At 44.8% G+C, this 26,054-nt stretch overlaps 1 protein-coding gene across 1 annotated transcript in view; it reads left to right on the top strand.

Moving 5' to 3' along the window:
* Positions 1-26,054, top strand: part of LOC8025586 (transcription initiation factor TFIID subunit 2) — a 48,841-nt gene that overhangs the window by 3,842 nt on the left and 18,945 nt on the right. The window contains exons 9-22 of the mRNA XM_029973008.4: positions 3,310-3,412; positions 4,353-4,471; positions 5,900-6,013; positions 7,508-7,607; positions 8,970-9,170; positions 10,824-10,916; positions 11,617-11,678; positions 12,445-12,562; positions 16,516-16,625; positions 17,768-17,833; positions 22,227-22,359; positions 24,023-24,142; positions 25,091-25,231; positions 25,799-25,909. Coding sequence (XP_029828868.2) covers positions 3,310-3,412; positions 4,353-4,471; positions 5,900-6,013; positions 7,508-7,607; positions 8,970-9,170; positions 10,824-10,916; positions 11,617-11,678; positions 12,445-12,562; positions 16,516-16,625; positions 17,768-17,833; positions 22,227-22,359; positions 24,023-24,142; positions 25,091-25,231; positions 25,799-25,909 — 1,591 coding nt within the window. The remainder of the gene's footprint in view (positions 1-3,309; positions 3,413-4,352; positions 4,472-5,899; positions 6,014-7,507; positions 7,608-8,969; positions 9,171-10,823; positions 10,917-11,616; positions 11,679-12,444; positions 12,563-16,515; positions 16,626-17,767; positions 17,834-22,226; positions 22,360-24,022; positions 24,143-25,090; positions 25,232-25,798; positions 25,910-26,054) is intronic.

Consider the following 26,054-nt stretch of genomic DNA (forward strand, 5'->3'; position numbering starts at 1 on the left):
ATAGCAGTGTTACGGAGTTGCCACTCCGGAGTTGGAATGATTCCGGAATCATTTCGAATTTTCGCAACCCCGGAATGGAATGGGAATGGAATGGTGGAAACGTTGAGGGGAATGGAATGAGAATGGAATTAGATGCCTTTTGCCCGGAATGGAATAAGAATGGAATGAGCCCGGTTCTTCTATTTTTTTTTAATATTTTTTTTAGTGTTTATGGTCAGTGAACTTGAGCCAGTCAGCGAGTCAGCATAAGTCTTTGGGGAGTGAAAAATTCCTAAAGAAGTGTTTTTTTTAAATGGCTTTTTAAAAATTTACAGCTATTTCTTTTTTCTGATCTGCAAAGTTTCTTATTTTTGCATATTAATATTGGAGCCATAAAATCACTATAATATCTATGCTGGCTGAAATTTCCTTGAAGTTGGTGCTAAAATGGCATTTTCTCAAAACAAATTTTAAACTTTTTGCAAATTTCTAGGAGGCAGCATCTAGGGCAGATAAAAATATAAATTTTTTTTGCAATATGTAGCTAAATGTGCAGAGTATACAATGTTGGGGGCTATTGTCTTATTGCTTGGTAGCTCCACCTTTTCTGAGCGGAAAATGACGCTCGGAATGGGGTGTGTCTCGACCTTTTATCACAGTTTTAATAGAGAAATCGGCATTGCGTGATTGTAATTTTTAAATTTTTAGGATGCCTAGGGCCCGTAGAATCAGTCATGACCAAGTACAGACGATCGCAGAATCCTCTTTAGTGCCACTTTAAGCAGCTTATAAATACATTAAAAACATGGTGGGACAACCAAAATTTAAAAATTTGTTTGAATTAACCAGAAGTATGAAACATCCCAGCTTGAATTATTGCGAGCCTGCTATAGTCACTGAGAAGGTGAGAACGGCAAGGCACCTCTCTCGAACACCCGGCCTCCAGCAAATACTGGTTGCCTTCCGCCATACTCTGGCCGTACGTGCTTGCTCGAGCTGGAGGTAGTACATCAGAAACTCCCCCCTGCCATTCTCTTCTGATCACTGTTTACGTACGGGGTGTCCCAAGTGTACCTTCCGCCGTAATACGAGCCGGTAAAATCGGCACCTGCACGCAGAAAGCTCAAACTTTCACCGAACAGGTCACTCTTACCGTGTGAAATTTCGAGGTGCCGTTCTCTTCCTGTAGAAAAAGAGACCAGAAGAAAACTTGCCAAAGTCAAGGTTGGGGCACGCTCGCAGATTACCGAGTTGGCAAAGCTATTTACTTTGTTGACAACTTTGTTGTCAACGCACTTTGTTGTCTGCTCGCCGTGCCTGTCGGGAGATGGCGCCACAATAGCGCCGCTAACTGGGTTGTCTGCGAGCGTGCCTGACCTTGACTTTGGCGAGTTTTCTGCTCTCATTTATTTGCGCGAAGAGAACTGCGCCTTGAAGTTTTACGCGTTAAAACTGACCTGCTCAGTGCACGTTCCGTGAAAGTAGGAGCTTTCTATGTGCAAACGCCGATTTTTCCGCCTCGTTCCACAGCAGAAGGTCTGCTTGGGACACCTTAAAGAAGTGGGCTCAAACTCATTTGAGTGTGAGGGCCAGGTAGTCCACTCCAGGAAGGTTGAGGGCCAACATAAGACGGGTTCAAAAGATTTCAAAGAGGGGAGACCTTGTGCTCTATGCTTTTTGCAAACTCTCAGTTTTTTCCAGTGACAGAATTGATTTGTTTATATGACTACTTTTGACCCTGACCTGATGTGATAAGAAGAATTAAAATGATACCGCCCCGCCAACGTGCTGTCATTTTTAATAGAACGAGAGAGCAAGTACATTGTCAATCCCGTTGCTCAGTTCGCTCGGAAATTAACCAAGCTCAACATGTCTCTAGAAAAACAATCAGTTAATTTGACAGTTCATGCTCTCATGATGATTTTTATTATACAACTCTCTAAAAAAATACCCGTCTTTTAATGGTGATATGTTTTGAAGGTGAGAATCCCGAGCTTGTAGCTTTACCTTTGCCAGTTCCTCCTGCTTATCGAAAGTTCACGCTGCCGAGATGCATCTTTTAACGCTTGCGCTTGCATGCTAGTTGCGGAAATATTGTGTGGTTGTTTAGCGTGATAAAAAGCTGGGAAGCATAAAATGAAGGGAAGCAAAAGGCAAATGAACACAGGTAACTATAAACTATGTGAATATGTTAAAAGAGCAGAGCTACTTTTCGAGCGGAAATGAATAGGCGAGATGAGATCACTATGGCGCGTGGCCATTTCTAGCGCTCAAGACATGGAAACCAGGACTCATAGCCGGTTGCCTGTAGGCCGCGTCCCAGCGACTCGCGGGCCGCATGTATGAGATGCCTGCCCTATAGTATAGGAGGTGTCCATACATGGTCATCGGCATGAACAGTGGATAATTAATCTGTCGTTGGGAAATTAATCTGTCGAGAGCTCGAAGTCGACATGCGCTGATCCGTAAAATACATGCCATAGTTCGTTGCAACTCAAGGAGGTAGAGCAAGGGTTAAGGAGGGCCGGGGAGGAGGAAACAGACGGAATGCTGGAGAAGAGAGGGGGAAGCCTCCTTCTCTCTTTAGCGTTTTGTCTGCTTCCCCTTCCCCGGCCCATCTTACCCTCACCCTTCGTTCTTGAGTTGCAACATACTATAGTGCTGCGAGGAATACTCCCTAAAGACCATTCCAATAATTGCCTTTTGTGCGCTGACATTTTTGCCTACTGGGCTGTAGAATGCATCTTGAGCATGCACAGTAGCTTGCTTTTGGGGGAGTATTGCACACCACGCATGCCCATTGACCGGGCATTTCTCGTTGGAGTGATAAGGGTTGGGAAGGTGTATTGTAAGACAGAGTCATTAAAAAGTTAAGTGGCACCAATCATTGAACAGGAGTCTGCCCGTCAAGTGAAATTTAACCTCATCTAAAAGTGATCAACGAATAAAAACAGAATAGACAATGCACGGACACAGTGTGTGTACTTGTTTATGGCGAGTTTTTAGGGCATCATGTACTTTGACGCTGGTATTCTTGCCTCAAGAGATCGGACACCTTTTATAGACGAGGCTGCGAAATTTTAGTTTGATTTTGTGGACTCGGGTAGTTTGCTATATTTAATTAATGAAAAAAAAAGGGCCAATGGTAGATTTGGAGATGACTCCAGTCACAATTTTGGCACTAGATATCTATGACTATTAAGCTTGTTCCAGTGACGTGCTTATATCCAAGTGTGTTTGATTAATTTTTTTGTTATGTTACCAGATAGACGGGCGGACAGCGCTTGGTTCATGATCCTCTTTGCACGTTTTACCTTCTGTCGTCTGCAGGCCATTCGAGGTCTTTGTGGACCCGCAGATGCACGAGGTGACCCATTTCTGCCTCCCACACCTTCTACCACTGCTCAAGCAGTGCACCAACTTCCTGCACGAAGTGAGTCAGGCACTTGTACCACTTTGCCATAGCCAAAGCTTGAAGCTCCAATATGCGACAAGTCATAGCCGCAGTCACAGCCGTTGGAATAAGAAAGAACGTTACAATGTGAGTCTGGAGATTTTTGGAAACCCCTTGTCCAGGTTTATACAACCAGCTTTCCTGAATTCTGCTTTGGCATTTTGCTTGATTTGAAAATTCTGTAGTGCTAGAACCTTGAACACATTCGTACCAAATTCAAACTTTTGTTATGGCCGTGAGTTTGACTGCAGCTATGGCCTGACTAAACGTTTAGTGCATGCTTATTAGAGCAAATTGCGTAGTATAGGGTGCAAACTTTGTTCCCAGGTATACCCTCTTCGCTAAAGACGAGTTGAATGCGTGACACGTGATGTACCAAAGAAACGTATGGTAGTATAATGCATGGGTTCACAAATGCCACTACTTTGTATTGTTTTTGTACTGGAAGGCTGGGGTTCCGCATGATCCATAGAAAGATATGAATTTCTACCCAAGTGCTACAATCCTGGTATTATTCCTTGCCCCAAGTAAAACGTGACCAGAATTCTGGTCACACATCAATGTACAGCATTGAACCTACGGTCTGTCGGTTGTTAATGATGGCGGGCAAACTCCTCCCACAAGGCCCTCTACCCTTTCCACTTTAGCACAGGGAATGGTGGAGAGCATAAAACCTCCGATCGTGGCGAGCAGAGAAATTGTGGGATGGGTTTGTCCCGCCATTCTAGACTCGTGACGGACCGTAACGCTCCTGCCTTTCTTTTTAGTCTGCGTATCATTATCGAAGTTTGTAAGCGACTGTCGTTGCAGGAACATCGAGAGGGTTTAGAACGTGTCCTCAGATATAAGGACGGTTTGGAAGCCACCACCGCCGATTCTGTTCTTTTATGCCCCCGCCTTCTGCTCATCCGTCACCCAGGCTTTCGAGTTCTACGAAGAGCTCCTGTCGAGCCGCTACCCGTACTCATGCTACAAGCAGGTGTTCGTGGCCGAAGCCTATGTGGACGCCGACCCCTACGCCACCCTCACCATCCTCAGGTGGGGTTCGAAAACCGGCACAAGTTGCGCTCATTTACTGAGCAATGACTGCTCGTCTTTGTGTGGATAGGTGGCCGAGTTCGTCAATGCAGTGCAGCTCGGGGCACATGTAGCGAAAGCTAGCACTGCAGAATCCGGGAATCCCGGGTTCAACCCCATCCCCGCCTGCTTCGATCTGGGTGAGGGTCGTACCAGCGTGCGACCCCAGGCTAGCAGTGGTACTTGATTGGCTAAATTATTAGTCTATGGCAAAGACGCCTGACGTCCATTGGGGCCGACTCGCTTCCCACTGTATAAACAAACTCACAAAACAGAATTGTTTTTGTTTGCGTCTCTTTTTACCACGAAGTGGAGTGCTTGAGCTGCGGGTCTCCAGACCGGGGGCCCAGAAAGGTTCCCCAGATTGCCCCAAGGGGTTCATTCTCTTCGTTTTTTTTAATGCAGAGTGCATCGGAACAGAAGCAAAGATTTATGTTGCGTTGCCGCACCGGGCAGGCGTCCTCTAAATTTAGCACTCCAATGCTAGCTTGTCAAACTAGCGGGGCTATAGGTCACGTGACATCACGGGACCATGTCCGCAAAATTTAGCTGGCTCTTAGCTCGTAGCACGTAGCTCGTTTAATTCAGTGGGGCGGTGGCTTAAGTCATGTAACCATATCACATAACCATGTTGTGTGGCCATGTGACCCGTAGTGTTTAGGGTAGGCCAGCCGAGTTAGTGTCGTGTCCGACACTGGCGTTCCGAATTTTCTGTCACGTGCCACTACCGTAGAATACCGTGCATTCGCCCATGCCACACTAAGCGCCCATACCCGAATTTGTAAGATCTGAGAATATATGCACAGTACATCGATATGTAAAATTGATGACCGGAGAAGCGCCCATACCCGAATTTGTAGGATCTGAGAATATATGCACAGTACATCGATATGTAAAATTGATGACCGGAGAAGCGCCCATCACCCATTTTTTCGCGATTATCTCTAAATTTTGAGTGGGCGCTTGCCCGGTATTTTACGGTAGTTCCAGTGCTACATTCTTCGCAACAAGGAAGTCCCATTGAGTTGGATAGAAAATAAGCAAAATAGTGCACGTGTAGTTCCCGCGTGTCGTCGTCAGGTTTGCGTAATGTATCGCTAATGTGTTCTGCATACCGGACGTTTGGGCAGTAGACCAAAGGAGCGCCTTAATTCTTTTTACTTTTGTTAATTTCCTCCTCTTCCCATATCCTCTCCATCTTTGATCTCTCCTCTTTGAGCTCACAATGTAAAGTACCAACATGTCTCGTTGATTAAAGCCAGCATTTGTTGCGACAGTGGTAGTGCAAAAGAAGTTTCGCCCGAGCGGTCTGCATTTTGTCAAGCCCGCAACTCCATGACGCCGGGACTGAGAGAGCCGACACCAAATCTGGCCTTCTTTTTCCGACAGTGTCAACTTGCTCCATTCCAAGCACATCATCGATGAAGCGTACACGTCAAGGAAGATCATGGCCAAGGCGGTGGCAGAGCAGTTTTTTGGCTGCTTCATCGCAATGCACACGTGGTGAGTACCAAGACGAGTTGTAGAAACCAAAAGAAACACGTTTGCGCTATTGTAAGATCCCATATGAATGCTGTCCTCCGAGAGATGGCCCATCCCGTTTTTCTGGCTATATATACATAACCTAAAACTTCCGGAACATTGCCCACCCTTCGATTTCCATCAGACATTGCGTGACGTCTAACGGGAATCGCATCAAACGTGCAATCTGCGGTACTGTTGCTTGTGACAAGCGAGTTCGCAGCTGGTTCCCTCAACTTTTTGTCCGCGATCTGAGTGCACAACACTGGTTCCCGTGGCATGCGAGTTTATAGCAGGATTCCACGTATTTATCGCACTGCGAAATGCGGATCCTCTGCATCCACAATCTGCGGCGTCCTTTCCTGTGACGCAGGACTTTGTGGCAAATTCCTGCATGTGTATCGCATCGTAAAACGCAAACTTGTCATGTCCACGGTCTGCGGTATCAGTTCCTGTGTCACCTGGTTTGTTGCAGGTGCCCCTGTACTTATCATTATATTTTGTATAGTTTCGCCGACTTATCTTTAAAGGGAAGTTGAAGAGGTTTTTGAAAGAAAATGAGTTAGAGCTGAATTCTAGCTCATTTCTGATTCTGTTCCGCGAATTTGAATATCGCGAGCATTTGACTCGAACACATCAGCAGTACTGAGAAAACCTGACAAACCAATAACGGGGTGCTCTTCCGCGCCATTTTTAAAGTGCCATCATGGCCACTCGATGCGTCAATCTACAACGAAGACGATTTAAGTGTTTTTCTCTCAAATACAGGCCCGTTCCGGTTTCCCTTTAAAGATAGCCCACCTCATGCGTACCTCTTCGTTCTGGGAGGGTGCCCTTGACGGGATTTTACGGTGGTTGTTCTGGGAGGGTGCCCTTGACGGGATTTTACGGTGGTCGTTCTGGGAGGGTGCCCTTGACGGGATTTTACGGTGGTCGTTCTGGGTGGGTGCCCTTGATGAGATTTTACGGTGGTCGCAAACAAAACAAAAACGATGGGATATTTTTTTTTTTTAGCGTCCGGCCTACAGCAGTTGTTTGTTGCCTTCCGCCGCACTTCGGCTGCGCGCACGCGCCGCAGACTCCCAAAACGTTCAAGCATTGTCGAAGGAAGGAAGAGCTCGCACCGGAGGCGGAAAAGTGAAAGACCTCCCCATTGTTCTCATCTGTCCACGACTGTAGTGCACAAATTGGCAGCAGCCAGTTTTGTCTTCTTGCCTTTCTTACCTTTTTATCAGTGCAGTAGAATCTCGTTGATTCAAGCCCTCTTAATTTAAACTCGTGGATAATTCAAATTAACGTGCAGGTCCCGTCCCATGTGCTTCTAGGAAGGCAATTTTCCGGTAATTCAAACTTTGCGTAATTATAACAAAGGTTTGGTCCCTTTCGGGTTCAAGTTAATGAGATTCTATTGTAGTTGGCATCAGGTTCCTGTTGCTCCGCATGGGACCTTGACGGTTGTCCCCCCTCTCGCCGCAGGGCCGACTCGTGGTTGCCCAAGGGCATTTCTGCCTACCTGGGAGGCCAGTACAACAAGAAGGCCTTTGGGAACAACGAGTACCGCTTCTGGGTTCACAGGGTGAGTCTGGCAACCCTCCTCAAACACGGTTCGGCGTACGGTTAAGAACAAGAAAGGCTGGAACGCCGGGCACTTCGTTTGCTCGCACGAGTGCGACGTCGAGGTACCCGGGCGACGATTGTCGCACCTGTTGGGCACTATGAGGTGACAGTTGTAGTTGTCACCGCTAGGCAGCACTGGTTAGGTGACTTAAGTTCAAAGGATTCAGCCCTATCACCCCGTCTAAGGCTATACATTTGGTTTTACAAACATTATTTGAGTACTTTTGAAGAGTACACGTGGCTAAAGCTTTGAGAGATGCTTTAGTTGTCTCAAAATTGATGACAAAAAAAAAAAAAAAAAAATGATGCTTGTGTTTATACGATGCAAGGTTGCTCTGCCTTTAAGGTGCGGTGACGCTGGTTTATGTCGTAGATGAGAAATCTAGCCAGTGCAGTATTGCTGCTAGTCATGGGCCTCTACAATGTGCCGTGCAGTAGTTATACTCGACCGCACGCCAGTACGACCCTCATCCAAGTCGAAATGGACAGGGGTGGGGATTGACCCTGTGATCCCAGAGTTTTGCGGCGCAGCCTTTCGCTTCACGTGCTCTGTGTTGATGATAACTAAATCTTTAATGCTGTGCACATGCATCAATACTTTCTGTTAAAGTAATTCTGAATGTCTTCCTCTAATATGTACAAATTAAAATGAAAAAAAAAAAAAAAGATTTCCATGGGAAGGGTTTTATGTTACATATCTCCTCAACAGACGAAGTAACCGGAATAAAAGAAATGTCTAGTGCCTGTGATCTGGACAAGGGAGGGCATAAAAGGGCGGTTGGGACGGCATGCGGTCTTTTGAACTCAGTCCTGTCTTTATCTCTGTTTATTCTCTTTTGTATCACTCTCTTCATTTTTCTAAATGTGGCAACATTTCTGAACGAACCCTACACCCTTTTGTTTCCGTCCTTCAGTTTGTGACCAACGAAGCAGGTGGCACGCATTTGTTATGCGTGCCACCTGCACCCAACAAATGCACCCAACAAATGTGACATGATGTGTTAGCTTCTGAATGGCAAATACAGTTACTGAGGGTCTCATTACGTTTACATGCATTATCGATATAGTACGAGAGAAGCATTTGAATTGCAGTAATGCTACAGCAGAAGTCATTGGTTTGTCAAGGGGGACCCGTCTGCAGTAAGTAGACAGTCATATCGGAAAATTACGTAAATTGGTTTGAAAGGTTCCTAAGCAGCCTAATAATTGTTTACGCCATACGAGACAGCGCAAAATGTCATCGTGTTCCCACGACAAACTGCGCAGCAATCGTTCTCGCCCTCATTTGCACGGACCGGCCCGCTTGCCCGTTCCCTTGCAGGAGCTGAAGGAGGTGACGGCCTACGAGCAGGAGGCCGGCGGGGTGGTGCTGGACCCAAGCTTGCGGGACTGCCCCCAGTTCCACTTCCCGGTGACCAACCTGCACACCACGTCGCCCCGCTACGCCGACGTGCTCTGCGCCAAGGCCCACCTCGTCATACGCATGCTCGAGGACCGCATCGGGAGGGAGCTGCTCCTGCAGGTGAGGCCACGTGGTGGAGCCTCCTGTCAAGTCTTGTTCGGATAAAATTATTGGCAAACTCCTCTTAATTATGTTTTTCCTCAGTAAAGCTGCCACGAGATGTTCATAACGAAGGTTTGTTTGATTAAATATACGGTTAGAGTGTTCCGCAGTGTTCCCGTCCACCTTCAAGGCTGCTGGCACTGTTTTATGACTCTATCGCTTTTAGAAAATTACTGCTTACCTATATCGAATTTCTTTTTTTCCGTCCTGTTAACTTTGTTATAACGAGAAATTACTGTATTTTACAAATTTATTTGTTGAACTTAAAATTTATCCAAAACAAAAGAAAATGTAAACAATTGTGGCTATCTCAAATCATATAATGAATTTAAAAGCCTTTAATTTGATACACCAAGTGTGATCCATGTCCACCACTACCGCTTTTTTAAGCTGGAGCACTCCAGCTGAGACTGTCTTTTGTGGTTTATTAGCTTCCGTGGCGCAAGTGCCATTCAGGTGTTGCATGTTGTGGTTCATGTCCTGCAGAACACATTAATTTTTATGCGAGACCTTGATTTGTCATAGCACTGCTTGTAGATGACCCTCTTCTGCGGTTTTTATGACTTGCTGCACACATAGATCTGCTTCGGCTCAGGACAACTTGGAAAGCTGGAGTGACGCTCACCAATGAAATAAAATCGTCCAACGTCATCTACAGTCATCGCAGACCTCATTTCTACTGTCATCCAAAACAGCAGCAGAAGCAGTCAGATCGCACGATCGATGCCATCTTTACGGCTGTCCCTGATGCCAGGAGGACTCCGTGCTTGACAAAGGCCACCACCAAGCAGAGATATATTTTTGATAGCTACGTCTAAGCTCGTTAATACAGACCTGGTTACTATGGAAATTTCAATACTATAACATACCGATTTCTGAAGTTCTGTTGGTTTTCCTCTACGTACCATTGACTCAACTTCATATCTGCATACAACATACTCCTCTTACAGCAGACCGAAATCTTGGTCAAAATCAAGGTTTGTTATAACGAGCTTAGACTGTAGCTGGCAAGAAAGTGCAAAACTAAATTGAAACCAAAACTATAGTTCTTTAGCTATCCACAAGATGGCGCAACCTGTTTCAGCTTGCCAAATTTGAATTTTGGCGGTGCATGGAAACCCTAGGTCAAAACTTTGTGATTAGTAGCCTACGGGCATGGTAAGAAAAGAGTTAAATATTAGACATTATAGCCCATTATTCCTAAGATGTAGACTAACCAAATGTACTGCTGTTTCTATACAGGCAACTACTGTATGATAGAAATAAAACTTGCAGGCTAGCTGATGAACTTACGTCTTGAAAACCCGAGACCGAGGAACAAAAAAAAAGGGATGACATACACAAAGGTATCAGAATTGGATTGGATTGGATTCTGTCGGCTAAACCCTTTATAGCGGGCGATCACAGTTTAACTTTGACCTCTAAGTGTTTGTTGTCCACTTTTTGGTTCCTCAGTCTTGGGTTTTCAAGGTGTTGAACTACCGCATGTTAGTAACACCATTTTTCTCTCGGTCTTGCATTATTGAGCCTGTGTTCTGTATTTGTATTCAGCCAGGAATTTTGTTACATACGCTTGCTGCTGCACATTCAGTGCACTTGCCTCATACACAGGTTTTCAACAAGCTGCTGTCTCTGGCAAGTTCAGCAGCGCAGCAGAAGGTGACTTCAAACATGTGGCACAACATGCTCCTCTCAACGAACAGCGTGAGTCTCATCGTCGCGCTCATTCGTTGACGAGTTCATGTGATATCGCACGTTGTCTCTTCTCTTCTGCTTCAACAGAGTTTACATGTATTGGTCTCCGGAAATTACAATAAGACTGCTTGACTGACTAAAGGTCTTCCTTACACCTCTTTTCATGCCACATTTGAGCTTTGTGGAGGCCGTTTTCTCTTTCAGTGGTGCAGTTTTTATGTTTTTCTGGAAATTGAAAGTGGGCTTCAGGTATTATTCACTCGTCAAGGAAACACTGCGAAACACACCCAAACGGAGCAGACAGTACTCAAGACTTCGATTCCCCTCACCTTTTTTTTAAATGAAATTTCAGGTGATTACTGAAACCAGCCGCACAACACGTAACTTGCACAACACGCACTTGAGTGCAATGGACGGTGGATGGCATGAGCCCAAACCCCCTGGGCATTGATTTTTTTCTTTCTGAATTCTATTTCTATTTGTATTTTGCTTTGCTGCAGTGCCTTTTGTGCAACCTGCAATCAATACATGCCTGGAAAGAAACAAATTAATTTTTTTTATGCTCAAGGTTTTTTTTGTTGATGATGCAGATAAATACAGCATAGCAGATTGCCTATGAAGCAAAAATCATGGCTTTTCAGATGAATCTTGGAGTCGGGCTTCAGTGTCTAACCGTGTAGGGTTCAGCTGATGTTTTTGTGGTGTCCAGTTTCAGAAAGCCATCTTCATAGTCACAGGCAAAGACATCAAGACCTTTCTGGAGCAGTGGGTGTATCCTTGATGACCTTTTTGTTTCCTCGCACGATCCAATCATCAACTCGCAAAACCATCATTCGTTGTGATGCCATAGGAAATTTCTATGCAACCTCTGAGCTTACAACCGCAAAAGAAAGTATGTTGTTAAAAAAATAAGGTGGAGGTTGTTACTGGAATGATGCTGAACTTTGGAGAGTGGTTAGCCCAAGGATTGGATTTTAACGGTGATACTCAATTCCTGTGATTCCTGGACAAAACAAAAATTATTCTTCCCTCGCTTACTCGATTCCTAAGAAAAAAGTGGTCTTTGCTGTAGGCTGAAGGTTTCATGTGGGATCTTTGATTTGTGTCTTTCCGATTCCCAGCTACAGGACTATGCTACTTATTGTGCACTGCATGACATGGTTAGCCTGAGCATTCACTTTCCGTTTTTCTTATATGACCAAAAACTGATACCTAACTCTTCAGTGTGGGGAAGTTTGTGCATGCAAAGCACCAGTTAGCTTGTGTGGTGAAGTTCAGCTCTTGACACACAAATCTGAGTTACCGAAGGGTGGAAAAGTAGTCGTGCTACATCCGGGCTAGCTGTGTTGTGTAGTTTACCTCGAAAAAGTAATAAGAATATCTGCCCCCTTGCATGCTTTTCAAATGAGAACAGCATCAGACAGGGCAGGGATGTTTTTCTGGAGAGTTGTTGTGGTGGTGAACTGGAATGCTTGGAACAGTATCAATGGCGAACATGAGGGCTTTGCTCATTGTCCTTGACACCAAGTCGTCGCAGACGCCAGGGCGGCCATGCCAAGTTCCACGGAACGTTTGTCTTTAATCGCAAGCGCAACACGGTCGAGCTCGAGATCAAGCAGACGGACACCCATTCTCTCGGCATCAAGAAATATGTTGTAAGTGCTACTGTGTTTCCTTGCTTGGAATTCACAGAATATTTTGATTGCAGGTTTCCTATAATAATTTTTTGGAGTTGCTGACGGGTTAAGGGGAGATGTGAGTCGAAAAACGACTGCAAAAAATTTAATTTTGGGTTTTGTGATGATTTATGTTTTTCGAACCTTTATATTTTACGGATAAAATATTTAATGCTTGTTATGACCGCGAAATTAGTCAAGTAAGCATTTGAAGACCTCCAGGCAACTCAGAACGGCATGAATTTGGGCTATTGTTTTCTGCTGGGTTCCTCTCAAATTGTGATGTTATCCGCCTTCTCATTTACATTGACAAGTAGGTTTAGCCGTCTCCTCTCTATTGCAGTTTTTTGTAGCTTTGATTTTTCAAGGAAGTTTATTAAAAAAATAATATTTCCCGTACCACGAAAGAGTATAGCTACGCATCTATGGTAACATTTGAATACATTTTTATGTAATTTTAGGGTACCTTTAATCAATCAAAGAGCTTTATTGTGTTTCCCAAACAGTTTTAGGGGCCTTTTTTAGGGTTACACTTCACATTATGAAACACCGCTGAACTAAACAAACTACACGGCAATCCTGACCACTATACTATTCTTGAACTTTTTAAAAGGTATCGAAAAATCCCCGTGAGGGTTCAAAAACTTGCTGTACATTAGCATTATCCGTGTCAGCGGAGGACTGGACTCTAGATAAGTTGGGTATCTTACCTAGAATTCTTAACCAGTTTGTGCACAAAAATATCTGTTCTTAATATTGTCCTACCACAGTCAAATTTGGCATGCATATATACTTTGAAATATGTAGAATGCAACTATCTAGGTGTGGCTAGAACATATCTTTTTTATATATATATATTTATGAAAAATATAAGAAATGTTAGCCCCTTGAAATTGCATTTTTTGCTATTTTTAATTATTTTCAAATTAAAAAAGTGTTGCACTCTTTATGTTTTGTTGTTCACTGCACTCAGTAATAAGGAGCAAATCAGTTTATTTTACTAGACTTTTTTAAGTGTGTTGCCACACCTTACATGTGCACAAGAACAATGTTTTTTTCTGCATGTACATTCCATCGAGAACCCAGAAAAACAAACTATATCAAATCCAACACCAGGTTTATAAAAAGAAGATTAAGCACCATACACTAAAGATTTCATTTCAACATCATAAATTATTTTTAAAAAATTTTCCCTGCTGAATTGTTAAGAAAACAATTCAGCATGTGCTAAATTCTTTCCTTAACAATTCAGCAGATGCTCTGTCTCCAACGAAGTGCTTTGATGAGAGCCAAAGTTTGGCGGAACACAACATGCTCACACTGGAGTTGGAGCCCCTACTGAATTTTATCTTGTCGCCATTTATAGTTGTGAGCATAGTACAACTTCGGTCAGTTGGTGGAAAGGAGTCTTTCCCACACTTGTCCTTGCATTGTACTTGTACATAACTCAGATGCATGTATTGGTATTACCGGCCTAGCACCTCTTTGCTTTGGCTTTATTGTAAAGAAAAGTTGCTTTTTATGCTTTTAATGCTGGTTCAGAGGTCTGAGGTACTAGTATAAGCTTCAGATGTATGCTGGAGTTGAGGAAAAAAATCTGGTATGATAAATATATAAATAGTATAGTCTAAAAAAGTTGTGACCAGCTCGTCATACTGATATGGTAAAATTGCTGGTGTAGAAAGCATTTTTTATATAACCTTAGTGGAGAGAGTTGTAATTTTAAATGGATGTCATGGGATGAGAACTTTAACTGCTGCCGCAGACAGAGTAGAAAAATCATGAGCCATTCCACTCTATGAAGGTGGATGACCAGTGAAGCTGTTTAGAGCTCGACATAGACGTGACACAGAATTTTGAACAAAGGTACGAACACATTTATTGTCTTGTTCGGTGGTCATCGCGACGAAAGGTACGCACACACATTTACTGTTGTCTTCATCGGTGGTCATTATTTCGCGTGGACGACTATTGCCGCTCTGAAGAGCCGGAGGGAACTAGACACGCACTTTGGGACCACCACCTGGTGGAGAGTAGACATGCACGATGGGATCGCCACGCCGGGAGAGCGGGAGGAAAGGAAACTAGGCACGCAAGCGCTTCGGACGACGACAAAGAGAGGGCGGTGCGAGTGTAGACATGGCTGACGCGGGTCGCACAGTGGCAAATCTTTGAGAAGCCTTTATTATCTACCTGAGAGTCTACTGATCTTGAAAATGGTGCCTATTGATAACTTATCTGCTGAACAGACCTATTGCTAAATTACCCAAGCATCAAGCAGAATGCAGGGAATGGTGTTCCACGCGCCGCACGTGTCGGCGTCTCCAGAAGTAACTGTTCTAAAGCAAAAGCCTAAAACAAATGGCATCTTTCACGCGTGTTCATCAATGCTTTATTTTGGTTATTTACTTTGAATCTTTTATACGGGAAAGGCATGAGCGTGTGGCGGCGGCATCTGCAGCAGTAAGTGTTCTAAAGCAAAAGCCTAAAACAAATGGCATCTTGCATGTGCGATCGTCAACGCTTTATTTTGGTTATTTACTTGGAATCTTTTATACAGGGAAGGCGTGCGCGTGCGGCAGTGCGAGCGTAGAGTTTTTGTTGACGCACATGAAAAATCCACGGGAACCTAGCCATAAACAGCTTCGCTGTAAAAACTTGAGACGGAATTGATCATAGGACAGAACACAAAGAACACATCTTTCGGCAAACGGATGGCACATCTTTCGCAACACGGCCAGCACTGAAAGATGTGCTGTCCGTGTTCTGTCCTTTTATGTGTAATTATTTTATAAGTTTTTGCACTATACCTTAAGAGGAGGACAAAGTGAGTTACAAACATGATCGCTGGGGATCATTAATAAATCCTTAACAAAGAAATTTTGTGCGAGTTCAGTGTCTCATTAAATGCTTTCTCTTGCAAAAACCAGTGCATTTAAACGAGAAAATGTGCCTTTTTCGCCCACAATGTGCAAAGTAAACGCGAAGCTGTGGCATGTTCGCGCAGTGCGGGCAAAATGGTGTCGTAGCATCCCGAGGACGGAAATGCAAAGTGGTTAATGCACATTACCGTTGTGGACGACGCTGACGACTACCACGAGCGCTCAGCGATCAGTGAAGTAAGTGGGCAAGGCAAGAGCACGAGGTCGTGCAAGTCGCTGAAGCCAGTTGTTCCCGCCACGCCTGCTCCTGAGACGGAGTACGGCTTTGGCACGACGGCACCATTAGGAAGAGTCTGCGGCAGTGACGACGCAAACAAAGGCACAGGTTTCTTGGAGTTGTTGAGCAGCGAAGAGAGTGGGTAATGCTGACGTTCAGCAATGAGCAGAGAGGTGGTGACGCATGCGCAGAGGTACGATGAGAAGCTCTGCGGGGAAGGCGGGTGCGAGGCGACAAGTTTTGGCAAAACATATTTTACGTTTTGAGTTGGGTTTGAGAAGAAGACGTTAGAGCGAAATCGAATGCGTTGTAAGTTTCTGAAACCTTCGAGCATTACATGTAGCAACTGGATACTGCCAGAGTGGAATTTCGTGTATCGTGAGTAAAGTTTGAAAACACCCGTTTCGAGAATTATTTTTAGCAGACGACAGGGGAGTACGCTCTGCTGATGCTGCTTCGTCGTTGCGCCGTTATTGGCAGTTCATCGGGGCTCTTCTCTCTTCCCGCTTTGTGCGGCGCGGCCAATTGGAACACCCAACTTCTCTCTCCTTGTGCCACGAGGGGAGAGAACAAGGGTCTTTTTGCCATCTTCGCTGCGACGACAGACAACAACAAATGCCTACACCGAAATCCCTGCAAAGTGTCACCCGCAAAGCTATCGCTTTAAAAATAATGTTTGTTCGACACTTTGAGAATCATAAGTGTTTATTCCAAGTGCTAGTTGTCCAAAACATGGCTTCATGATCCCTTAACAATCGGTTGCTTTCGTCCAGGGTCCCCTCACAGTCACCATCCAAGAGCTGGACGGAACATTCAAGCACAACCTTCAGATCGAGGAGAACGCCACCAAGCACGACATCACCTGCCACTCAAAGAGCAGACGGTTGGTGACGTCTTTGTTTCTTTGTACCACAAATCAGTCGGTCTGTTGGCAGCATAGTGCTTGGCGACGAACTGAATTGACGCCACTATATAGGCTAGAGTTACAAGGGACGTTAACAATGTTTGTGGATTGTCGGCACCAAAAATTGAGAAAAGGGGAACAAAACAGGCAGCGTCTAGTTTTGCACAGTATAAACATTGTGTTCTATAGTACCATGGAACGCCTGTAGGGGTTCGAAACGAACATGACATCGCCCGTTCAAAAAGTTGAAGCGTGCAGTGATCCGTTTTCTCATTTGAAGGGAAGCAATGCCAAGGAGATTAATTATGAACTGGTAGCGGTGTCGAGAGACAACGCCCCAGTTTATGGCACTGTAAATTAATGTGGCACGGACGCTTCCATTATGGTTATACAAACCCGAAAGGATTTCAAGGACGACGACCGAGCGATTGCCGAAGTGGAACGATTTTTGGACACTCAAAACGCGGAGTTCCACAACAACAACCTCCGTCGGATTTTCCATCGTTGACAAAAGTGTGCGTCTTTGGGTAGAGAATACGTAGAGAAAGACTAAACTCCTACCCGAGTTTCATTGCTGAATCTCTGCTCCTTTGCGGCAATAACACAAACTACGAACACCCCTCATAAAACATAGGTTCTCAGGGGTTCCCGAATCCTCTCGACAGTCCCTGCCCCTAAGTAAGGAGTCTTTCCTCTTTTGGCACCGTCTCAGCAAATCTGAGTCATTCGTTGGTTTGCAGTTAATCTGCCAGACACTCCGTAACATGTGCATTGTTATTTGCAAGGTCTGATGGCTCCTGCACTGCTTTGCTGCATTGATGCCAAGACTGGGAGGGGCTCCTTGGCTGTCAATCAAGAGGGAGGGGCATTCCTTGGCCGTTAATCAAGTGGGACAAGCATTGACACTCTATTTTCCGGCTGTCTTGTGGGCGCCATCGTCCGAAACCGCCAGCGATTTCAGGCGAAGCTTTGGATAGCTGGCAACCATGATTGAAGCGCCAAGATGGTCAAGTGTCGCTACTTTGAGGCATAGCTTATATCCAGCAGCTCTAACCCGAGCCACGAAGCACTCACAAGGCAGTAATACCTGCTGGTGATTTTTTATTTCTTTTTGCGTTTAGAAACAAGAAGAAGAAAATACCGTTGTGTACCGGCGAAGAGGTGGACATGGACCTGACTGCAATGGAGTAAGTGTTCCAGGTTTTGGTATTATTTCAGACCCTTCTAGTCATTGGAAGCTTAATTAGAGGGGAGACACTACCCTAAATTTGCAATTGCTTAGAAAAAAAAAATTTACTTTTCTAATTTTCATGTATTGTGGTTTCACAACTAATAGAGCACACTCCTGAAAATATTGTTGCAATATCTCAAATATTGACGAAGAAATAATACCTTCGGTGAGCAGACGATGCAAAATCTTTAGTTTTGCATATGTGAAAATTCAACGTTTCCTATTTTCTAACTGCTGTGGCTCCGCACCGGCGTGCTCTTGAATGATGATCCTACTCTCATTGAAAAAGAGCATTTCTTCATAGTTTTAGTACATTGAATATCTTTGTTTGAGAGTAAACACTCTTTGGGCAGGAACACTATAGAAGTCCATCTTTCGCGTGGAACAGGCTATGCACGTGGACTAGAATTGGAAAGCCCGTCCTTATTGAACAGAAAATGGAAAACAAGAAAAGAAACTAAAAACAACACTTGTTTATAGAAAGTTTTGGGGGTTTGTCTGCCTTGTTTCTCGACAATGCTTGGCCCTGCCCAGAATTGCGGACACTGGTTCGTGTATTGCAAGCATATCCAATGCCTCACTCGTTTCGCAATCAATGTCCACATGCCGATAACAAAAGGACACTCAAAGAAAGAGTTTGAAGCTCGGACTCGCTCAGCAAAGCCATGCAGGAGATTGGGTATAAGCAGAATGCACCACCTACACTCTTGATGCCTTTTAGTTGCTACCACCACCACCACCACCAGTAAAAGCAAATGTAGTGGTGTGGAAACTTAAAATAGGTCCTTCCTCAGTTTCACTTTTTTGCTGCAACTTTCGTTTTTGGAAATTTTTAGTTTCAATGAATTGCCAAATTTATTCTTCGCTGTGGATGTTCCTGAACTGAAACTTGATAAATAATGCGGCTAGACATTTATTTTTCTGTTTAAATGAAGATCTTTTTGGCAAAACAGTATGACTTTAATGAGGAGAAAAGGCCATATTATGTGGAATACTCCTCAAATTGTCATTTTGCATAGCAGATTTCAGGGTAAAAAACTGATAGCCCCATATATTCTAGTTAGAAATGCTCAATTTTTTGGAGCAATTTGATACAAAAGATTTCCTCGCTAAGTGAGGCGACTTACATCAATATCTCTATACCTCCCACCGTAGCTTATCAGAGAATTGTCCTACGGCGATGAAACGTCACACAGCATGTTTAGGCAAGGAGATAAATAGACACTCCAGATTTCATCAACATGTTGTTGTTTGGTTTAAAAGTCCGATTTTGGTCGAGGTGAGAGCGAGAAACTTCTCGGCTGCCAACTGGACGGGGCGTCACAGCTTACGTGTAATCAGCCAACGAGGTATCTTCGAGTCGTTCACGGCTTCACGGTTGGGCAAACTTTTGGTGAGGTCGTCTCACCGACTCACGAATGGCGAGAGAGGTCTAATGTGCCTGTCTTTAGTACTCCCTCGTCTACCGGTCGACGTTGGCTCGTGTACAGCAGCAGAACAATTCGAAGTTTGCGAAAGGAGAGCGGGTCGTTAATGGCTTTCAACGTGGAATAGCACACAATCACAATTTAGACCTGCGTTCTATCTCACTCTGCCGTGGCACTTGGTTTATAGCACGCAATCAACTTTTTTTTTTTGTCTGTGAGCAGATGTCATACAGCGTTTTCTTCTATTACTTTTGGCTGCTGATGTCGGTCCGTAGCAGACGAGTTGCTTCCTTCGCTCGCGTTAGCAGACGAACCTCTTTGATTGGTATCTTCGTTTGCTCCACAAGAGGCAGATTACATCTCACTCTCGCACTCTCGACTGAAATCGGATCCCCCGGAGCATTCTGTTATCACTACACAGCCAATGAAATTACGACATCAGCCGATGAGTATGCCAAAGAACAAATGGCGCAGCATGAACATAATAAGCTAAGCCCAGCTCAAAATCTTTCTTTTTTTTTTTTTTTAATATCCAAATTGATTGAAAAAGATGCCTGGATCTTACGCTCGAAATTGGAAGCTTGGAAACTCAGTATTTGTTAAGCAGAAAAACTTTCAGCCTTTCTATTCTGGGGAAGAAGGAAGACCAGCGAAGTACTATGGTGGGAATGAAGTAATGTCCGGCCGCAAGTTGGCAAGCCAGAGTGGAAAGACTCGAAAGGTTGCCGCCATTTATGAGCGACGGCGGCAACCGGACAACCGGCAAGCCGGTTGTCTGGTTGCTGCCATTGTTCATAGATGGTGGTAGCCGTCCAGAATTTTGTGTCTCCATGTGTTTGCTGACAGACACGATCCTGGGGAAACTAGCCCTTAACAGCTCCGCTGTAAAAACTCTTTCCAAAAGCCGAATTTTAAGTTCCCGCGCGATCGCGCCAGTGCATTGACACCAAAGATTGAGTCGTCCTGTAACTGTAGTTGCTCTCACGCCTCCAAACCACCTTGACCGGAACTGTCGTGTTCATCCGCGTTGCGCGTTCCGTGATCAACCGTGCTTCTCCGGGCGCGCCACCTATTGCTGTGAGCGGACAACGCTTCACTTTTGAGTTTAAAGTTCTTTTAAGGCGAGGGCCTTAAGGAATCTCAAATTCTTTGAAACGGTGTGAGGTCAAAAAGAGCATTGGACTCTTGTGAGCGACATGAAGGGCCGCATCGCGCCGGTTCTGCGTGAAAGGCTGCCCTGGCGGTGTCACAACTGGAACTGCGATACACAGACACCAAACCCAGTTGTCCTGACCGTTTGACGATTTCCTTTCGAAGTCTGAGAGGTCGTCAGGCGCCGAAAAGAGAACTTTGTCCAGTTCCCCGACTCCCCGATCATCCCCAGTGCTACATGTGCCGAGTGCCACCCTGTTTTTTGAGGGAGGACGAAAAGCCAGGAGGCGACATCACTTTCCGACTCCGATTTCCTGTATTCCAAAAACCAGGGCTCTAGTGCATTCTCAATCACGTAAAAAAGCATGCTTTACGAATTCCGTTATTAAACAATAGAAATACCGCTTACAAAGCTTCTAAATTTCGTAATCAATTACGTCACAAATAAAAAGGAGCAAGAAAATGAGAAGAGAGAGAAAAGCACCAAAAAAAAAAATGGCGTGCGCGCTTTTGTGGAGGAATATTTTTTTGCATTGTGGTACTTTTTGCGTTTCTTTGACTACAACTCGCATCGGTTTAGACAAGAAAAAACAAAAGAGACCTTCGGCGCGTCAGAGCACTCTCAGTGACTATAGTTAAATCTAGTCGAATAAATTTCTGGCTGGAAGTATAAACGGCAATTACAATTAATTAGAGTTTCTTTTATTTTTTTTTAAATTATAAATAGCTGCATACTGTTATTTATGCAAACTTCAGCTTGGTTCAGAATTATAACGTGCAATAGAGTAGTTCTGTGGAAGGTGCTGGTGTGGGAATCATTTGACAATAGTTGCAGTGTTCTTTAATCCTTCTTGTTGACAGGAGAGCTAAGTCCAAACTCGTATTTGATTAATTAAGCAGTGTCATTCGTACGTGGCCCTGATCTTAGACCTTAAACGAGTCAGATATTTGTTTTTTTATGGCTGACACACTTAACGGCGTAAGCGATTTCGAAGCATAGCAGGTTTCGTACGACGGGAAAATGATCTGTAATATGGGCTTTTTGTTTGATTTGTGCTCTGACTTAAGTGGTGCAGTAATTTTATCATCACGCGTCGGATATGTAGGACACAAAGTGGCTCCTTTCAAACGCCACCAATAGATGATAAAAACAAAAAAAAAAAAAAAACAAAAAAAAAACAGGACTATAGCCTTGTGTTTTAAGGCGCTGGTCGAGCAGTTCTGCGTGGACTCGCGGGGCCTAAGTTACACACAGGGCAAACCAATAAAGGCTCGATGCCGAAGAGGGAAAGTCATACTGTGCTGCCAAGCTACTGTTGCCGCGCCGAGTTTGTTCTACGACTCCTACGAGTACGAGGGGCAACGCCATAATATCGGACGACGATCCAGATTTCACAGTGTTCATTGAAACAGGCTTCTCCGGCCTCGCGCTGTGGCTGCAGTGTGCTTACACTAAAGCCCAGCAGGCGGCGCGGGACCGGAGTCAAAGAGGTCGCATACTTTCATCGAAGGATAAGAGTATGCATCCTTCATCTATCGAGTCTAAGAGCCACTTTCTTCCCCTGCTCGAGCGGAGACGGGCAAGTTCCCTCACGCCGACCGGTTTCCCGGGGTAGGAAGAAATGACCACGTCAGAGGGTCAGAAGGGGCATCCGCGTCGGAACCCTCGCGTGCAACAACGCAAAGCGTCTGCAGTGGCGGTTTTGTCGAAGTTGGGGAGCAAGGATTTCCAGAAACTACAGCGGGAGGTTGCGGACGACTTCTTTGCAGTGCCGACTCGCCGGTGCTCTGGATCCGCATTGACCCCGACATGCTGGTGCTGCGCCAGGTGGTGTTTGAGCAGCCCGACTACCAGTGGCAGTACCAGCTGCGGTACGAGCGGGACGTCACCTCTCAGATCGAGGTCAGCGCGTTGCCGTCACCGCACCGGCCGAGTCTTTGGGCCTCTGATGCGAGGACTTGCTGGTTCACTTTTAGAACCAGGGAGCAAATTCGCTGTGTTCTCCTTGTCTGTGTCTTTCTTGCCTCTATTTTTTTTTTTTCGCATTGCTAAAATTTATTGATCTGGATGTTCGCCTACCTGAGTGAATGTTGGCAGCCATAGACCATGCTACAAATTTTGTTTTGCAGTTAATTCTATGGCTATTATTGCATACATAGAGAGATGAGGGTTCACGTTCACAGAAGGGGCTTACACTATGTCGGGACTAACGGTAATAACCACGAGCAGTTTGCTTGGTACATTCTCAATGCAGTATGCAATGCAGTCTGAGGGTTTTACCCAGAAACGAAAGGAAAAAACAATATATAGCGATACCTCGGGCATAGGATCCCTCCATATTTAGCAGATTTTGTTGTCTCTCGAACTTTGTTGGGCATTTTAAAGAAAACATTTAGATGGAAATACATTGTGACATTTTACTTTTGAACATCCATTGTGATACTAATGACAGCTGCATTGTTCTCTCAGAAACAAAAGTCAAGGGCTGTCCCTTTTTTATACAGTGTAGCTTGTGAGATGTTAGGACTGCTGACTGGGCGAGCTGGTGGTCCATGTTCTTTAATGTTACGGTGCACCAAAAGAAAAACACTCACAGACACAGGCACACTAAAAAATAACAGTCACTCAGCGCTGACGCACAACTCTTCGTTTATATTGAGTATCTTCTCCTACTTAGAATGAACAACTCTTCTTCTTTGCACTAAAAGCAAGATGCCAGTCCAAAAGTTTAAAAATTATAAAATTTCTTTCCATGTAAAATAAAAACTAAAATAAAAGTTGAAAATTGAAAAATGAAAATGAAAAATACTGAACAATTCTCACTGTTGCTGCCTGAAGGACCCTTTGGCCAGATACTCAAGTTCCCGTTTGGAAAGAGTTATAGAGGGGCTGCTGACACACCTGTCATTCCGTCTTTCAACGCTTGCTGTTTCTATAATTTCCCTGGTGAGTTGGTTGGGACTTTTGCCTAGCACAGTACAACTATCTAAAAGCTCTGCAGTCCTTGCAGTGGATTCCTAAATGTCCTGAGTTGGCATCAACATGTTGTTGCCATGCTCTTCAGTGCATGGCAACAACAATATTGTTGCCATACACACTAAGTCTGTCACTGTTTTTCTTTTGGTCCTCTGTTATGCCAAATATTGTGAGAGGTAGAGGGGAAGGTTCAATCCCCATTCCTTCCGATTTTGATGATGACAAACATTGTACCAGCTTGCATTTGTGCCATTCCTACTGTGTAGTGCTTGAGGCCCCAGGTTGGCAGCTGTACTGCCAACCTGGCATACCAAACTGTCTCTTTAGGACAGACACACAACCTGGCATATTTTAGGGGCTGAATTGTGTCTGTGCTACCAAGTTGACCTCTTTTTATTTTACCAGAAGTGGTAAGTCACATTCCGCAGTGACAAAAATTTATACCTTCGCACATTTCTAGGACACTCGAAAAACATTCCTGGTTCCTAGCAAAGACGTTTTATACAGGTGGATTTTGTGAAACTGTGTAAGAAAGAACTTTGTGGGAGCAGCACCGGAGCCCCATCGACTGCCTTTTACGTTGCTGCAGGCAATCGAAGCCCTAGAGAAATTCCCGACACCTCAAACACGCCTGTCTCTAACGGACACCATCGAGAACGAACACTGTTTCTACCGGGTGCGGTGTGCGGCTGCGTTCTGCTTACGCAAGGTTTGTTGGGTGCCTTTCTTTTTTCAGTTTCCCAATCACCCTTGACAGTTTACAAAATATATCTGTCAATGCCTCATCAGGGGGAACTCTTTTGCGAAACGAGAGCAGATCCATGCAATCTACGATCGAGAGGCGATTGATACAAAGATTGCAGGAAGAGTTAGATTGTGCGATCAGTATAGAGCAAAATGTATTTGAATTATGGATTGGCTGCAAGACACTAAAGTCCAGTTCACGTCTCAACACTGAGGCAGCACAAAGTCAGTGCTGCATCCATGCGCTACCATCACCGCTGCATCAATGCTACCATTAGTGCTGACTCGGCAGTTAGCGCTACATTATTTATGCTAGCAGGAAGAGGCAGAGTCAAATGTATTGGTATAGAGCAGGGGTGGCCAAGCTGCGGCTCGCGAGCCGCATGCGGCTCTTCGCGTGTTAAAGTGCAACTCGCGGCTCCCTCCCCCCCCCCCCCCCCCCCCCCCCGCACTTCCCCGCCTCCATCCCGGTCACACGAGCACTTCCCCAGAAAGAGAAATGAAATTCGTTTTAAAGCGAAAGTCGGGTTGCGGTTTGGTAGTTTTGAGCTACTGCTACCTAACTTACGGTTGAGACTGCTTTTGACTCAGATGGATTAAAAGAGGCTCTAGTTTCGTTCATTGTCCCCGACAAAAATATGCTCCCCCCCCCTCGCGGCTCTTGAAAGTTTCGTCGTTTTATTTGCGGCTCTTGGGTCGGGTCAGCCTGGCCACCCCTGGTATAGCGCATAATCGGGGCCGAGTCCACAACAGTGAATTCGTACTGGGCTGCATGTGAGAAGAGGCCTTATTGAGCATAGTCATTTGAATTAGTAGATGAAGTGGGACATTTTCAGATTAGTTCGTTAGCTTGCTCCCTTTTCTCGCTGTGTTGTCGTTGCCTTGAGTGGTTCTGCCGTGGCTGTGTGCGCAGGTGGCAAACCACATGGTGTCGACGTGGGCGGGACCGCCGGCCATGATGACCATCTTCAAGAAGATGTTTGGCTCCCATTCCTGCCCCAACATCATCCGGCAGAACAACTTCTCCAACTTCCAGCACTACTTCCTGCAAAAAGTGAGCCTCACCACAATGCCTCGCACACATGCGGCAAAGCTACTGCCCATTTTGCGGGCTCTACGTTTTAAGAGCTCGAGCCAAAGGGACCTTGAAACATGTCGGCTTGCAGTAGAAAACTGAGTGCTCCTTCTCTGCCCACTGTAAGATTTCTTTGTAATGTCATTGAAAATTTTCTGTACATTCTTTTTTTTTTATATGTTTTTAGCTTGAGGTTCTAGATTTTCACCTGAGAGTTTTTGTTCCATCTTCAGCAAGCCATACATAATGGATTATCTGTCACTACAAGATAATCCTGCATTTGTCGGTTTGGAAAGAGCAGCTTTGCCATACTTTATGGATGTGGAGGGTTTATTTCTAGTGCTAGCTCTAGCCAAAATGAAAAGAGGAAAAAAAGGGGTTTTGAGTTCTCTTTAATTTCTTCACTTGTAAGGGGTGACTTCATTTGTGCTTTACCGCTTTTGGGTTTCGGATATGGTGCTTGAAAGCTTGGTGGTATTTGATGTTTGTTGTTGCGTGCTTGCGTTATCAATACAATGTTTATTTTTTGTCTCTTTTTCTCCGAAGGCCATCCCTGTTGCCATGGCGGGGCTGAGAACAATCCATGGCATCTGTCCGCCAGAGGTCATGAAGTTCCTCTTTGACCTCTTCAAGTACAATGAGAACAGCAAGAACAAGGTGGTTACCCAGCTTCCCCTTTCTCATCATTGTTTCAGTGAACACCCCTCAGCTGAGTCCAGTTAAAATGTGAACATAATCAAAGCTAGTCAGAAGCACTTGAAAAAGAGGGTGACTGAACGATTACTTACAGCCAGGACGGGAG

Source organism: Ixodes scapularis, unplaced genomic scaffold (assembly GCF_016920785.2).
Source record: "Ixodes scapularis isolate PalLabHiFi unplaced genomic scaffold, ASM1692078v2 PGA_scaffold8__174_contigs__length_109621045, whole genome shotgun sequence".
Lineage (NCBI taxonomy): Eukaryota > Metazoa > Arthropoda > Arachnida > Ixodida > Ixodidae > Ixodes > Ixodes scapularis.